Source organism: Rhinoraja longicauda, chromosome 25, assembly GCF_053455715.1.
Source record: "Rhinoraja longicauda isolate Sanriku21f chromosome 25, sRhiLon1.1, whole genome shotgun sequence".
In the NCBI taxonomy this organism is placed as follows: domain Eukaryota; kingdom Metazoa; phylum Chordata; class Chondrichthyes; order Rajiformes; family Arhynchobatidae; genus Rhinoraja; species Rhinoraja longicauda.
The window spans coordinates 10677453-10691404 of record NC_135977.1 but is presented as its reverse complement, the minus strand read 5'-3'; the positions used below and the strand labels follow the sequence as shown (position 1 = coordinate 10691404).

Sequence of the window (13952 nt, the reverse complement as noted above, 5' to 3'; positions counted from 1 at the left end):
TACTAAGCAAAGTAAGCAAACAGCCACGTACAGGGCATCGACAAAGTTACAAAGTGTTCAATGTTGGCCCAATGGTTCCTCTTTGTCCTCTCGACGGTCCTCCCATGCTAGGTCCCCCTTCATTCTCGGCGGTTGGTTGCCATCTGAGCCTGAGGTCGGCTAGATTAGTTCAATCCAAAGATACTAGAGGAACAAGATAGACCACTCGACCCTAATAAAACGGTAGTACGTCACGGCGCCATTTTAATAGGCAGAAACTTGCAGAAACATTTAAAAAGAAAAATAACAAAAATCTGTGAATTGATAAATGAGATATATTCTGCATTTTAATGGTATCATCACACATACTGTTCCCCCCAAAACACTGATTACACTGCGCGAGGCATAGCGAATGGCGGGTTTTGCCTACTAAAATGGCTCCTTTGCATACTACACTTCAGTATAGGCGATTTCAACGGAGTGGTCCATCTTGTTCCTCTAGTATCTTTGGTTCAATCGTTTTACTAGGATATCAATGCAGAGTGTCACTTGGCGCGTTACTGAGGGAGCGCCACATCTCAGGGATATGTCACCATTCAAATGATATGTTGTTGCTCACTTTGCCCTGCGTTGCACCACTGTTTCATTGAGCAGGAGCAGTTCACCCCAGTCCTCTGGCCAATTTTCAACACTCATCTGATAACATATCTCTGGTGATAACAACACTCATCTGATAACATATCTCATTGATTTTTGTGGAATTTTTTGGAGATCATTTAGCCACAGTGTTTCCTACCTACTACAGTGACTGTGCTTCAAAGATGCTTGCACGGTGCTTTTAGATGTCAGGATGTTTTGAGAGGCACTATTTGTGGGCTGCACAGTGACACACCTTGGAGAGCCAGGGCCACAGAGCGCCAGAGACCCTGGTTCAATCCTGAACTTGGGTGCTCTCTGTGTGGAGTTTGCATGTGCTCCCTCTGCTCACACAAGGTTCCTCTGGGTGCTCCAGTTTTCTCCCATGCCCCAAAGGCTTGTGGATTAGTAGCTTAATTGGGCACAGTAAATTGTGAGCAGTGGAATGAGGGTGGAGTTGATGGAAACGTTCGGAGAATGGGGCAGCACAGTGGCGCAGCAGTAGAGTTGCTGCTTCACAGTGCCAGAGACCCGGGTTCGAACCTGACTATGGCTGTTGACTGTATGTAGTTTGTGTGTTCTCTCTGTGACCACGTAGGTTTTCTCTGGGCGCTCTGGTTTCCTCCCCAGTCCAAATGTGTACAGGTTCGTAGGCTAACTGGCTTTAGTAAAAAAAAAATTGTAAATTGTCCCCAGTGTGTACGATAGCCCTGGAATGATCGCGGGTCAGTGCGGACTCGGTGGGCCAAAGGGCCTGTTTTCATGCTGTATCTCTAAAGTCTAAATTAAAAATGGGGATCAAAGTAGAATTAGTGTAAAAGGATAGACACAAAAAGCTGCAGTAACTCAGCGGGTCAGACAGCATCTCTGGAGATTTCGGGCCGAGACCCTTCTTCAGACGGATGGTGGATGGTCAGCACAGACTCGGTGAGCCAAGAGCCTGTGCTTTGTCTCTCTGTGACTCTATTAATGACATCCTGGTCTTTCAATTACAGGCAGGGACTATGATGCTTACAAGCCTGTGTGGTTTCAGAAGAAAGAGGATCCCCTCACTGGAGAGGAGCTTTACGTTTACAAAGGTGGCTACTGGGAGAGCAAGGAGACACAAGACTGGAATCTGTGCCCAGACATTTACTGAGCACGGCAAACTCCAGGCCAATGGACCTCAGAGTGTCCCCTGTCACCAGCAGAAGAGGAAAGGAGCAATGCCAACCTCCACTGTGGGACAACTCAACGGAAACATACAGGGCAGCTTTCTGGTACCAACAATGTCAATGCAAATAAACACCACAGTCCCACTCCAAAGATACAACACAGCTCCCTCCCCTTCCCCCTCCCCAAAGAATATGACCCAGAGAAGATTCATGGAATTATTTTTGGCTGCAGGTGACTACAGAGGGAGAGCAGTGGGTTGCTTGAAGACCGGGATTAGCACCAGTGTTCCAACAGCCAGGTACTCCACCATCCCTCAACCCCCGACTGTTGATATGATCTGCAGTTTTGGATAAAAGGTCAGAGTTTTGCTGAACAAATTAGTCAGGGCCTTACAGCAAGGAATCAGCCTCTTTGGTCTAATTCGCCCATGACAACTAAGATGTCCCGTCAGTCCCGCTTGACCACATTTAGCCCATATCCCTCTAAACCTTTCCTGTCCGTGTACCTGTCCAAATGTCTATTAAATGCTATCGTACCTGCCTCAACTACCTCCTCTGGCAGCTCGTTCCATATATCCACTACCCTCTGAGTGAAAAGTTTGCCCCTTAGGTTCCTATTAAATCTTTCCCCTCTCACCTTAAACTTACAGTATGTAATCTGGTTCTTGATTCTCCTACTCTGGGCAAAGGATTGTGCATTCACCCTGTCTATCCCCCTCATGAATTTATACACCTTTATCAGATCACTCCTCAGCCTCCTGCGCTCCAAGGAATAAAGTCCTAGCCTACCCAACCTCTCCCTATAGCTCAGGCCCTCAAGTCCTTGCCACAACCTTGTAAATCTTCTCTGCACTCTTTCCAGTTTAACAATATCCTTCCTGTTAGCAGGGTGACCACAACTGAACACAATACTCCAAATGTAGCCTCACCGACATCCTTAACTGTAACACAACATTTTAACTTCTGTACTCAATACCCTGACTGAAGAAGGCCAACATACCAAAAGCCTTTTTAACCATCCTATCAACCTGTGACTCTACCTTCAGGGAACTATGTACCTGCTCTACAACACTCATCATTCACTGTGATGGTCCTGTCCTGATTTGACGTCCTGAAATGCAACACCTCGCACTCATTTGCATTATACTCCATTCCTCATCTCACTTGCCCAACTGAGGCCTCAGAATCCACTCCAGTAACTTGCCCACCGCAGATGTTTGGCTCACTGGTCTATAGTTCCCAGGCTTTTCCTTGCAGCCCTTCTCAAATAGAGGCATAACATTAGTCACCCTCCAGCCTTTTGGCACCTCACCCATGCCATATCATGCAATTTCTTCTCTAGCCTCCCAAAGTGTCTTTGAATATATCTGATCAAGCCTGAGATTTATCCATCTTCAGGCGCCTCCTCCAGCACCTCCTCAATCGTAATACGGACTGTCCCCAAGACCTCTCCATTAACTGTCCCACCTTCCCCAATCTTCATGTCTTTCTCCACGGCAAAAACCGAGGTTTAGTTTAGTTTATTGTCACATGTACCGAGGTGCAATGAATAGCTTTTGTTGCGTGCTAACCAATAATCATTGGTGAAATAATCATTGAGGACCTTGCCCATCTCCCACAGCTCCACACGGAGCCGATCGCTTTGGTTTTCTGAATTATCAGCTGGAATTAGATTTTACTGTTAAAAACAAAATGCAGAGGTCTCTGACAGTGGCACTAGACTGGAATCATCCTGGGTTGGGAGCCACGTTGGCCTTTTACTGTATCATGTAAGAACTCGGGAATGGACCCTCATGGCCTTGGCCTGTACAAAGAGCCAGCGGCTGAGGGAAGAAAGGGTCTGCTGCAAGGAATAGACAATAGGTGCAGGAGGAGGCCATTCGGCCCTTCGAGCCAGCATCGCCATTCAATGGCTGATCATTCTCAATCAGACTTGAAGTGACAATGCAAACTGAGATTGAAAGTTTGCTTGTGGAAGGTGAAATGTAGATCTTACCAGCCACGTTTGTAGATTGCCGCTCCGTAACATAATCCCTTTTGGGTATTGAGAAGGTCAACTGATCTGTTATGCTTTAGATCTACGCAAAACAAAACATCTTCACACTTCTGGAACGTAATCGCAAAATTACAGAAATCACACAGCAAGCTTTAAGTGTAGGGATTCTCCAATGTTTGACACAAAAAAATCTTTTGCTCTAACATGTAATGCATCATCAACATTATTTTCTACCTCACAATCCAGTGAATTCTATTTTTCACTGCACAATGGGCTGCTAGACTACTCACTAAAGACAGCCTTCCACTCCCCAGTACCCTGAACTGCTGGTTGATGCAGGTTGCTATGATGTGATTCTAGCCCTCTCCCGCTCCTCCCCACCACAAGCCCTACAGATAAAGCACGACGATCAGAACTTACAGTCGGTGTTACACATCCAGTGGTCTGTGCGTTCGGCAGGCATAGACGTAGGTGTCCTTAGAGATGTTGAGGTAACCGTCTATTAAATGCCAGAATCGTTCCTCAGCAAGTTACGGGTGGCACATTGGCGCAGCAGTAGAGCTGCTACCTTACAGTACCAGAGACCCGGGTTCAATCCTGACTATGGATGCTGTCTGTACGGAGTTTGTACGTTCTCCCTGTGGCCGTGTGGGTTCTCTCCCGGTGGTCTGGTTTCCTCCCACACTCCATAGACGTACAGACTTGTGGGTTAATTGGCTTTGGTAAATTTGCCCCGAGTATGTAGGATAGTGTTAGTGTGTGGGATGATCGCTGGTCGGTATGCACTTGGTGGGCCGAAGTGCCTCTTTCCGTGCGGTATCTTTAAAGTCTCCGTGAATGTGCCACGACCAGCAGTGGTATGGACTAAACATGTCAGATGCCAGTGGTTTCAGGAACTTTAGGGGAAAGCTGATGGGGATGTACGTCCTGGAAGGGTCCTCCCTCATGCACTGGAGGGATGCTCCATCTTATCGTCCTGTAAGTTGCATCTAATGTCATGCTTCGATGGTTTTAACTGGTGGGGGTGCAGGAGTGCAAGCTGATGAATTGCAAAATGATCTCTCACTGTGGGACCGACTACACAGATTGCACCACGATCCCACTCCCAGTGCCTTCCACATTGAGTCCAAGACTGGAGCAAACCATGTGGAGAAACAGTGACACAGCCAGATAGGCAGTCGACGCCACAGAAGCACAGAGACAAAGGCTGCAACCAACTGGCTGCAATGGAAACTCATCTTTTATATCCCAAGTGTGTCGCTGTGACCCTCAGAATGACCCCACCGATTGCTCCCTCACTTGCAACAGGGTGAGAAAGGTTCAGTCCAGCACCAATTCCTTGCTCTTTCCAACATCGCATTCCCGACTGTGACGGAGGTCTGATCAGTCTGCAGAAAAATAACTGTCCATGCTACGTACACCTGTGCAGCACTCTGCAACAGAGACAGGCAACATCATAGGAGAGAGCACAGTCAGTAACCATATCAGTGCATGAATGAAATCCATCCACTGGAATATTCACACAGGATGAAGGCCTCAGGTTTTTAAATTCAGCTGCAGGACAGCATATCAACAATGTGTTGATGGCACTGAAGTACTGATCTAAAGTACATGTGGAGAAGGTTGTTGCTTATTGAGGTTTATGAAGGCCTCCTGTTGATCAGACCTCCATCAGGGGAACAGACCCCTGTAGTTTCTCACATCGTGCTCACCTTGACTCCCAATCATGTACAGGGAGAGAAAGTCTCATCAGGGACGAGTTGCAGATTTGATGTTAGGTACGCATGAGGAGTTGAGTGAGTGTTCTGGTCACAGAAAAGCAGGACCATGGCAGACCCCAGGAATGAGATGTTTAAACCATTCCTTGGATCATAAGGTCCAAAATGCCTAAGCACCCGAATAACAGTTATTCCAATATTCCTGTGCTTTTTGGAGTGTTGGGACACATTCTGTGCAGTGTGCATGTTGTGAAGAACTGCAAAGGCAAGGGAGCCTTTACTGTGATGGAACCCCAAGTTATCAGTTCACAAAGAAAGCCTGCTTCAGATATCTGTTTCCAACATGCAGTTCAGAACCTATTGATGGAGCACCAGGCAGTGCCAGAGAATGATAAGCCTATGGCATCTTCCACCAGCATTAAAGATTGGCCTAATTTGGGGCAATGGCCTTACATGAAGAGAAATTCAGATTAGTTTAAAATTAAACCATTCCAGTTCTTTTCATCTATATTTCTCCTTCACAAACCCTGAGATGACTGAAACATTTGCTGTGATGAAGAGTTATTTTGACTCCAGAAAGAAACAATGGGATGCGTTATCTTTATGGCTTCTTGAATCTCTGACCCCTGTTCAGCCTTTTCCTTCCAATTACTGCTCTTGCTCTTACTCAGTCCAGCACCTGTGATAATGTTTTGCCAGCTTTGACCCAACGATCTATCAAAAATCAGCCCTTTCCCGCTCTTTCCTTTAACTGTTTCTCCCTGAACCTACACCATCCCACATCTTCACCCAGGTCCCCTGCTTCTGGAATCAAGGAACTGAAGATGCTGGTTTACAGTAAAAACAAGGAGTGCTGGAAAGAGGGTCCCAACCCAAAACGTTACCTATCCATGTCCTCCAGAGATGCTGCCTGACCCACTGAGTTACTCCAACTCTTTGGGTCTTTCCCTCCCCCCACCTATGGCTGCTTTCCATTTCTCTTCAAAGCACTTTGAGACATGATTTTTCCTCACTGAAGGCACTTTATTAGTGATTTTAACTCCTTGTTTTTGCACCAACACTTGGCCCATTCCCATTAATGACAACTCCTTCAATATCGGTGGAAGCATGGATCTGGCTTGCCAATCGCCTTTTCTACCACCCACTGGACCCCGTAACCTGTGAACACACAGCCCTCTGCTCAGTAACAATCCAAATAACCTTGTTCTTCAGAGATGCTGCCTGGCCTACCGAGCTACTCCAGCATTTGTGTTCTTTAGTTATAAACCAGCCTCTGCAGTTCCTCGTGTCTCTGTTGAAGAACATAATTACCTTTGTTATAACTTTGAGGAGGAGACACCTGCTTGCATGCATCTCCATTTTTTTCCCTCCCGATCCTCCCTGCTGGGTAACCACTAGTCCAAGCACAGTTCAAGGCAGCCAAACACAGCGAATTGCCCAGCTCAATAGACAAAGAGAGTTATCGGTTGGCTTGTAATGGAAGCAAGCTGAAGAAAAATAACAGGCTGCAGAGACCAGAGTTAATGACCTGTTGTCGCTCAGCACTACTAATTGGGTGGCTTTCAGGAACCAGTTCCCCAATGAGTCAGAATGATCGAATACACCCTGAGAAGCAATTACCTAGGGCTACGGCCTCTGCATTATGTACACAGTGAAATCCTGACATACATTTACAACCATCCGTGGCTGTGTTGCAAATGTTTCATTTTAAAGATGTTTATGGGCCTGCAACTTTAAATTCCAGCAACTCCTACCTGTTAACTGAGATTTGAAGAAATGTCAAATAGAAACTAGATAGTTCGACGAGGAAAGCGAGAAAAGAGTGAATCGCTCCTCGCCCGTCTTCCCCACCAGTCCTTTACTCCAGTCACCATGGAGATCTACAGATGCAGATCTGTTTACCACCATTCTGAAAGATGTGGCTTGTGTTTAAGAATCCTGACCTCAAAGTAACCCCCCTAGAATAAAACTCCTTTAAGGATCCTTGGTTTGTAATAAGTCAGTTTTGATTATCCAATTACTGGGACAGTCTCCCTATTCCATAATTGGCCACTATGTACATATATTAGCACTACATCATTTTATACAGCAGGATTAGTTAAGTGTATGAATCTAATGCCACAGGACAAACATAATTCATTACTTTCTTATGTTTGTAGAACGTCAGATGCAGTAGTCTGCCTCCAACGGTTGTGAATTCTTTGGGAAAAAAAACCCCAAATAGACCATGTAAATATTTACAATGTTTAAATTGTTTAGAACATAAAACTGAGATTGTATAAATCTGCAGTTTACACTTAATTCTGACTAGTAATATATTTGTAATTTGTAATATATTAAGATTTTCATTTTTAAAAATGTGAAAACAGTACTGTTTACCCTGAGTGTATTCATCCTGTCTTAAAGCGAATTGGGAGATTATGAGAAAGCTGAACTTGTTGGTCTGATGATGATACAAATCTCTGGAAAGAAATTGAAATTGCTAGATGGTCAGCTTCCATTGAGCTTTTCTCATTTCCCTCAAGTTTCCCATTTGTTGACTCTATTTTTACTGCACTTTTCATCCATGTTGGCAGCATAATCTGACCCCTTCAGTTTTCCAGCCATTATGCACCAAACCTAACTGTTATCAATAATTTTTTTTAATACCCTCTACAATTTATCAACAGGCCGTGTGGGGGCATTCTTTCCCACTACCTCTCCCACTGGCATGGATGACACAAGTGTCTCAGATTCTTCCTCCTTGCTGAGATTGCTTCAGGTTGATGTTCTCAATACTTGCCCCTTGCACAGATGCTGAAAATGGAGGAGAGTGCTCTTTGCACTGAATCACCACGCCTTCCGACTGAGATATGTTTGTCAAGAGTCCATTTGGCTCCAGTAGATAAGACCATAGAACATAGAGCAGATCCATCAGCCCACCAGGTCTGTGCCGAACCTGATGTCAAGACCATCAACCTGCACATAACCCATAGCCCTTCATTCTCTGTGTATCCATGTGCCTATCCAAAAGTCATTTAAATGCCACTAACGTATCTGCTACACCACCACCTCCGGCGGCAGGTTCCAGATACTCACCACTCTCTGTTTAAAAAAAACCTCACCCCGCACATCACCTTTAAACCTTGGCCCTCTCACCTTAAATCTATGCCCTCTATTATTTGATTTTTCCAAACGATTCTGACCGTCTACTCTATCTATGCCTCCCATAATTTTATATACCTGACAAAATGCACTGTGTGTCGGCTGCACATGGGTCATTGACCCCTTGTTAATCTAAGGTTGTTCTGGTAATTTTATGATGATATGAGGCAAACTCCTCTCATCCTAACACTGTTGATCTCACCCAAGATTTCCAGCCTCAGATGAAAAGTTATGAAATGTAAAGTACGATTTTGCTAGGGGCAAGAATGAGGTTCTAATGAGTTATTTCATTTGAACAATATCACAATTAAACGCAGTTCCCTGGCCTCGACATAATAATGGCATAAAACACTGATCGTCACTTAGAATCACCCATAGATTAAAAATACCTCGCTTTGAAACTGAGACTGCGGCTCGCTTTGAGATAAAATGTCTCTACCTTTGATAGATCTGAATAATATCAGGTTTCTCCAACTATTTCAAATCAGAAACTTTTTGAATTGGACGGATTGTCAAAAAAATTGAAAAACTGCAGATTCTGGAAATCTGAAATAAAAATAGAAACTGCTGGAAACACTCAACAGGTCAGGCAGTATCTGCGGAAAGAGAAACCGAGTTAACATTTCCAGTTGAAGATCAGAAATTCTCTTTCTACAGGTGCTGCCTGACCTGCTGAACGCTTCCAGTGTTTTCTGATCTAATGTCAAGATGATAGGTTTCCTATTATTTTAAACACTCGGGACTAAATTTGAATGGTCATCTCTTTCCCTAGTCTTCTCATTAGGAGTGGTAAAAGTTACCTTGAACTTGCCTCTAACCCATTTTGGATAACACGTTTTTGACATCTCTCAATAGAAATGGCTTCATTTACATTTTTGATTGAGAATTTAAACAATTATTATAAAAGAACACCCTCCCATTGAACAGTGTAAAAATTGTTAAGTAAACTGAACTGTAAAAGAGAAATAGATAATGGGACAAAAAGCTGGAGTAATTCAGCGGGACAAGCAGCTTCTCTGGAGAAAAGGAATAGGTACTGTTTCAGGTCAAGGCCCTTCCTCAGACTGAAGAAGGGTCTCGACCCAAAACGTCACCTATTCCTTTTCTCCAGAGATGCTGCCTGACCTGCTGAGTTACTCCAGCTTTTTGTGTCTATCTTTGGTGTAAACCAGCATCTGCAGTTCCTTCCTACATAAATAGATAATAAGTACATGCAAAGGGTACTAAAGTCTACTTTCTAAAGATGCTAAATCATGGTGCCATAATCTCAATGTAGGAGCCAGGTGGCTATATTACCTACATATCCACTCCTTCTGCCCCCTTCTTGGATCCCATTCTAAATGTTTGCATCTTTTTAACCCGCAATCCATTGGAAAGCACTCTCTGTCAGATAGGAAGGGGGCCATGTTCTCCCATTAAATTGGATGGCATTTGCAACTTACTCTTGGACAACGCTCTTGTTTAGACAGTGTAAGACTGGGAAGTTATTCCCATCTTGGTAAAACTTGAGCGAGGGGCACCAGATGCTCAGGTCGATTGTTCAAGATTCCCAGTGTGTCCGTATCATCGGAAGACATTGGCCACCCACTGAAGATTACCATCAACCCTTGAGACCAGTGGCAGAACTCCACAGTACAATAGTAACATATTCAATATGAAGAGATCGCAATTTATATTTAATTACATTTTATTCTCACTGTTGGTAAAGTAAAGCAAAGTTCAATGGTTATAACCTCCTCTAATTCTATTTTGTAATATTCAGTGGTAGAAAATGTGCAGCAAACCTAGCTTGCTGAGAAGACGCAATAGAATTGTGTGTACTTTCAATGGTGCAAAAGTGTTAATTATGCTGTTCCCCAATGTACTTATATAACCTGCTTAATTATGAAAGGAATCATGGCTCCTTAGTTTGTATGTACATTTAAATTGCTTAAAGGAATATATTTACAAACATTAATGAATTATTTCGATAAAGTCTGGGCCTTTTGGGTGCACTCACCTGCCTATTTGAATATTTCACCAGTTTGGTCACTGATCTAACCAGCATCAATCAAAATCCAAGCTGACAGAACATCTGAAAACAACATCGTGTGTGACTAAAGACAAAAAATGCCAAAAATGTAGAAATAAAACAAATTCAGAAATAAAGATCCTTCTTGTGTTTGTGGTGTTATAATTATGTAATTTAGTTCTTAAAGATATCCAAACTGAGCAGTAATGAAATCCTTCAGTGTACAGTACTGAAACTCTTCCGCCAACAGTACTGAAAATGCAAGTAGATTGATAATTGGCTGCAACACCTTGTCCTCGATTAATTAGTATATGCTGTTTTAGATTAATCAGTCCTGCGGCATTATGGATTCCAGGACGTAAACTAGATTGATCATTGCCTGCTGTGTTCTAGATTACACATCTGCTATGTCGCGGAAAACCCATCAACTGGCTTCTCATGGATCTGCAGACACCTACTGCTTGCTGTGTTACCACTTCATGTGAAAGGTGGATAACTGGGTAGTGAACTTTCCCATGGAAGTGGCATTTTTCACCCATTCTTACAAGAGAACAGCTGTGTTTTGTAGGATTGTAGACTTCTTCCTGTCATGCTATTCAAAGTCATGATTAAAGTTAAACACAAATTGCTGGAGTAACTTAGCCGGTCAGGAAGCATCTCTGGAGAAAAGGGATAGGTGACGTTTCGGGTCGAGATTAAAGTTATCAACAGAAAATCCTTGATTCTATACTCACCTTCCCTCCCTCCTTAACTTTATACTCACCTTCCTTCCCTCCCTCTTTCCCTCTCTCCCTCAATCTTACTTTCACTCTCTTTTTCACCTTCCCTCCCACACTCTTCCTCGTTCTGTCTCTCACCTCCCCTTTCTTTCCTCTTTCCCCCTCTCTCAACCTTACTTTCACTCTTATTCACCTTCCCTCCCTCATTCTATCTCAGCCTCTTTCACTCTCGCCTTTCCTCCATCCTTCCTTCCCTTCTATTCTTTCTCTCTGTTTCTCCCTTTCTTCTTTCTCTTTCTCTATCTATCTTTCTTTCTCTCACTTCGTCTCTTTTTTCTCTATCTCCCTTTTTTTCTCTATCTCCCTCTTTTTCTCTGTCTTCCTTACAACCCCCTCCATCCATCAATCCATCCCTCCCTCCATCCATCCATTCTCCCTCCCCCTCCCTCCTTCCATCCATCCTTCCTCCCTCTCCCTCCCGTCCATTCCTCCCTCCCTCTCCCCCTCCCTCCATCCATCCATCCTCCCTCCCTCCCCTTCCCCCTTCACTCCCCCCTCCCCCTTTCCATCCATCCATCCCTCCCTCCATCCATCCTTCGATCCATCCCTCCCTCTCCCTCCGTCCATTCCTCTCTCCCCCTCCCTCCCTCCATCCTCTCTCTCTCCCTCCCTCCCTTTTCCCCATTCCTCCTCCCCCTTCACTCCCCTCTCCCCCTCCCTCTTTCCATCCATCCATCCCTCCATCCATCCTTCAATCCATCCTCCCTCCCTTTCCCTCCATTCATCCATCCCTCTCTCCCTCCCTCCCCCTTCACTCCCCTCTCCCCCTCCCTCCTTCCATCCATCTCTCCATCCATCCTTCAATCCATCCCTCCCATCCGTCCATCCATTCATCCCTCAATCCATCCTCCCTCCCTTTCCCTCCATCCATCCATCCCCCCCCTCCCTCCTCCCCTCCCTTTCCCCCCCTCCCCCCCCTTTCCCCCCCTCTCCCTCCCCCCCCCCTTTCCCCCCCCTCCCCCCCCCTTTCCCCTCCCTCCCCCCCCTTTCCCCCCCTCTCCCTCCCCCCCCCTTTCCCTCCCTCCCCCTTCCCAGGGCGCTAACTTTGCCGCCCGCCTTGTTGCCGCGCGCCCCCGACCGTTGCTGAGCGACGGCGGGCGCCGATGGTGAAGGCTGTTCCCGCCGGGTGCCGGTTGCTGGGCGACGGCGGCTGTCCGCTCCCGGGGCTGCGGCTCCCTGGACCCACAACACAACACACACACACACACATACAGCTTGCAGAGTTTACAAAACCTCCCCAACCTAACTTCTGGCATTTGCTGTTGCAAATGGAGACAATTCCAACCGGTTAGTGCTTTATATCATTGTCTACAAACATTTCAATGAGCAATCAATGGATTAATGGCAAGTATAATTTTTAAATTGTTGTAAATTAACCGAACGAAAAATGTAATTCTCATTTAATTTTTCATTTCGCAGATTATTTAACTCGAGGGGGGTTTTAAAATGCATCGTGTTATTTTGCAGGTATTTATTCACAAAGTGCTGGAGCAAATCAGCAGGTCAGGCAGCATCTCAGTTATTTTGCAGAGTCTTGACACCCCTTAACTTTTTTGACCAATGTAAAATAGCCAAGTGGTTTGTAGTTTAGATTCGGGCACAATCTGTGTTGTAAGATGAGCCTTTGAAGGCTCCAAACCCACTGGAGTTTAGGAGGATGAGGTGAGGGGGGACCTCATATTGAAACTTACCGAATAATGATGGGCCTGGATAGAGTGGATGTGGAGAGGATGTTTCTTTCCACTTGTGCGAGAGCCTAGGACCAGTCAGAATAAAAGGACGAACCATTAGAAAGGAGATGAGGAGGAATTTCTCTAGTCAGAAGGTGGAGAATCTGTGGAATTCACTGCCACGGATGGCTGTGGAGGCAGTGGGCATTTTTGAGGTTGGCAGATTCTTGATGAATAAGGGCATCAGGGGTTACGGCAGGAGAATGGCGGAGTAGACTTGATGGGCCGAATGGCCCAATTCTGCTCCTGGAACTTATGAAGACCACTGAAGCGTATATGCAGGGAGAGGGCTTTTAAATTCATCCAGTGAATTGGCCTCCGCTGCCTTCTGTGGCAGAGAATTCCACAAATTCACAACTCTGTAGGTGAAAACGTTTTTTCTCACCTCAGTTTTAAATGGCCTCCCCTTTATTTGGCCCCTGGTTCTGGAATCCCCCAACATTGGGAACATATTTATCCTGCATCTAGCTTGTCCAGTCCTTTCATAACTTTATATGTCTCTATAAGATCCCCTCTCATCCTTTTAAACCCCAGTGAATACAAGTCCAGTCTTTCCAATCTTTCCTCATATGACAGTTCTGCCATCCCAGGGATTAACCTTGTGAACCTACGCTGCACGGCCTCAATAGCAAGGATGTCCTTCCTCAAATTAGGAGACCAAAACTGCACACAATACTCCAGATGTGGTCTCACCAGGGCCCTATACAACTGCAGAAGGACCTCTTTAATCCTATATTCAAATCCTCTCGTTATGAAGGCCAACATGCCATTAGCTTTCTTCACTGCCTGCTGTATCAGCACGTTT

General features: G+C 45.1%; 1 protein-coding gene across 1 annotated transcript in view; it reads left to right on the top strand.

The window, feature by feature from the left end:
- Positions 1–9667, top strand: part of LOC144605667 (oxysterol-binding protein 2-like) — a 193201-nt gene extending 183534 nt beyond the window's left edge. The window contains 1 exon segment of the mRNA XM_078421143.1: positions 1611–9667. Coding sequence (XP_078277269.1) covers positions 1611–1753 — 143 coding nt within the window. The 3' untranslated portion in view covers positions 1754–9667.
- The last annotated feature ends 4285 nt before the right edge of the window (positions 9668–13952 follow it).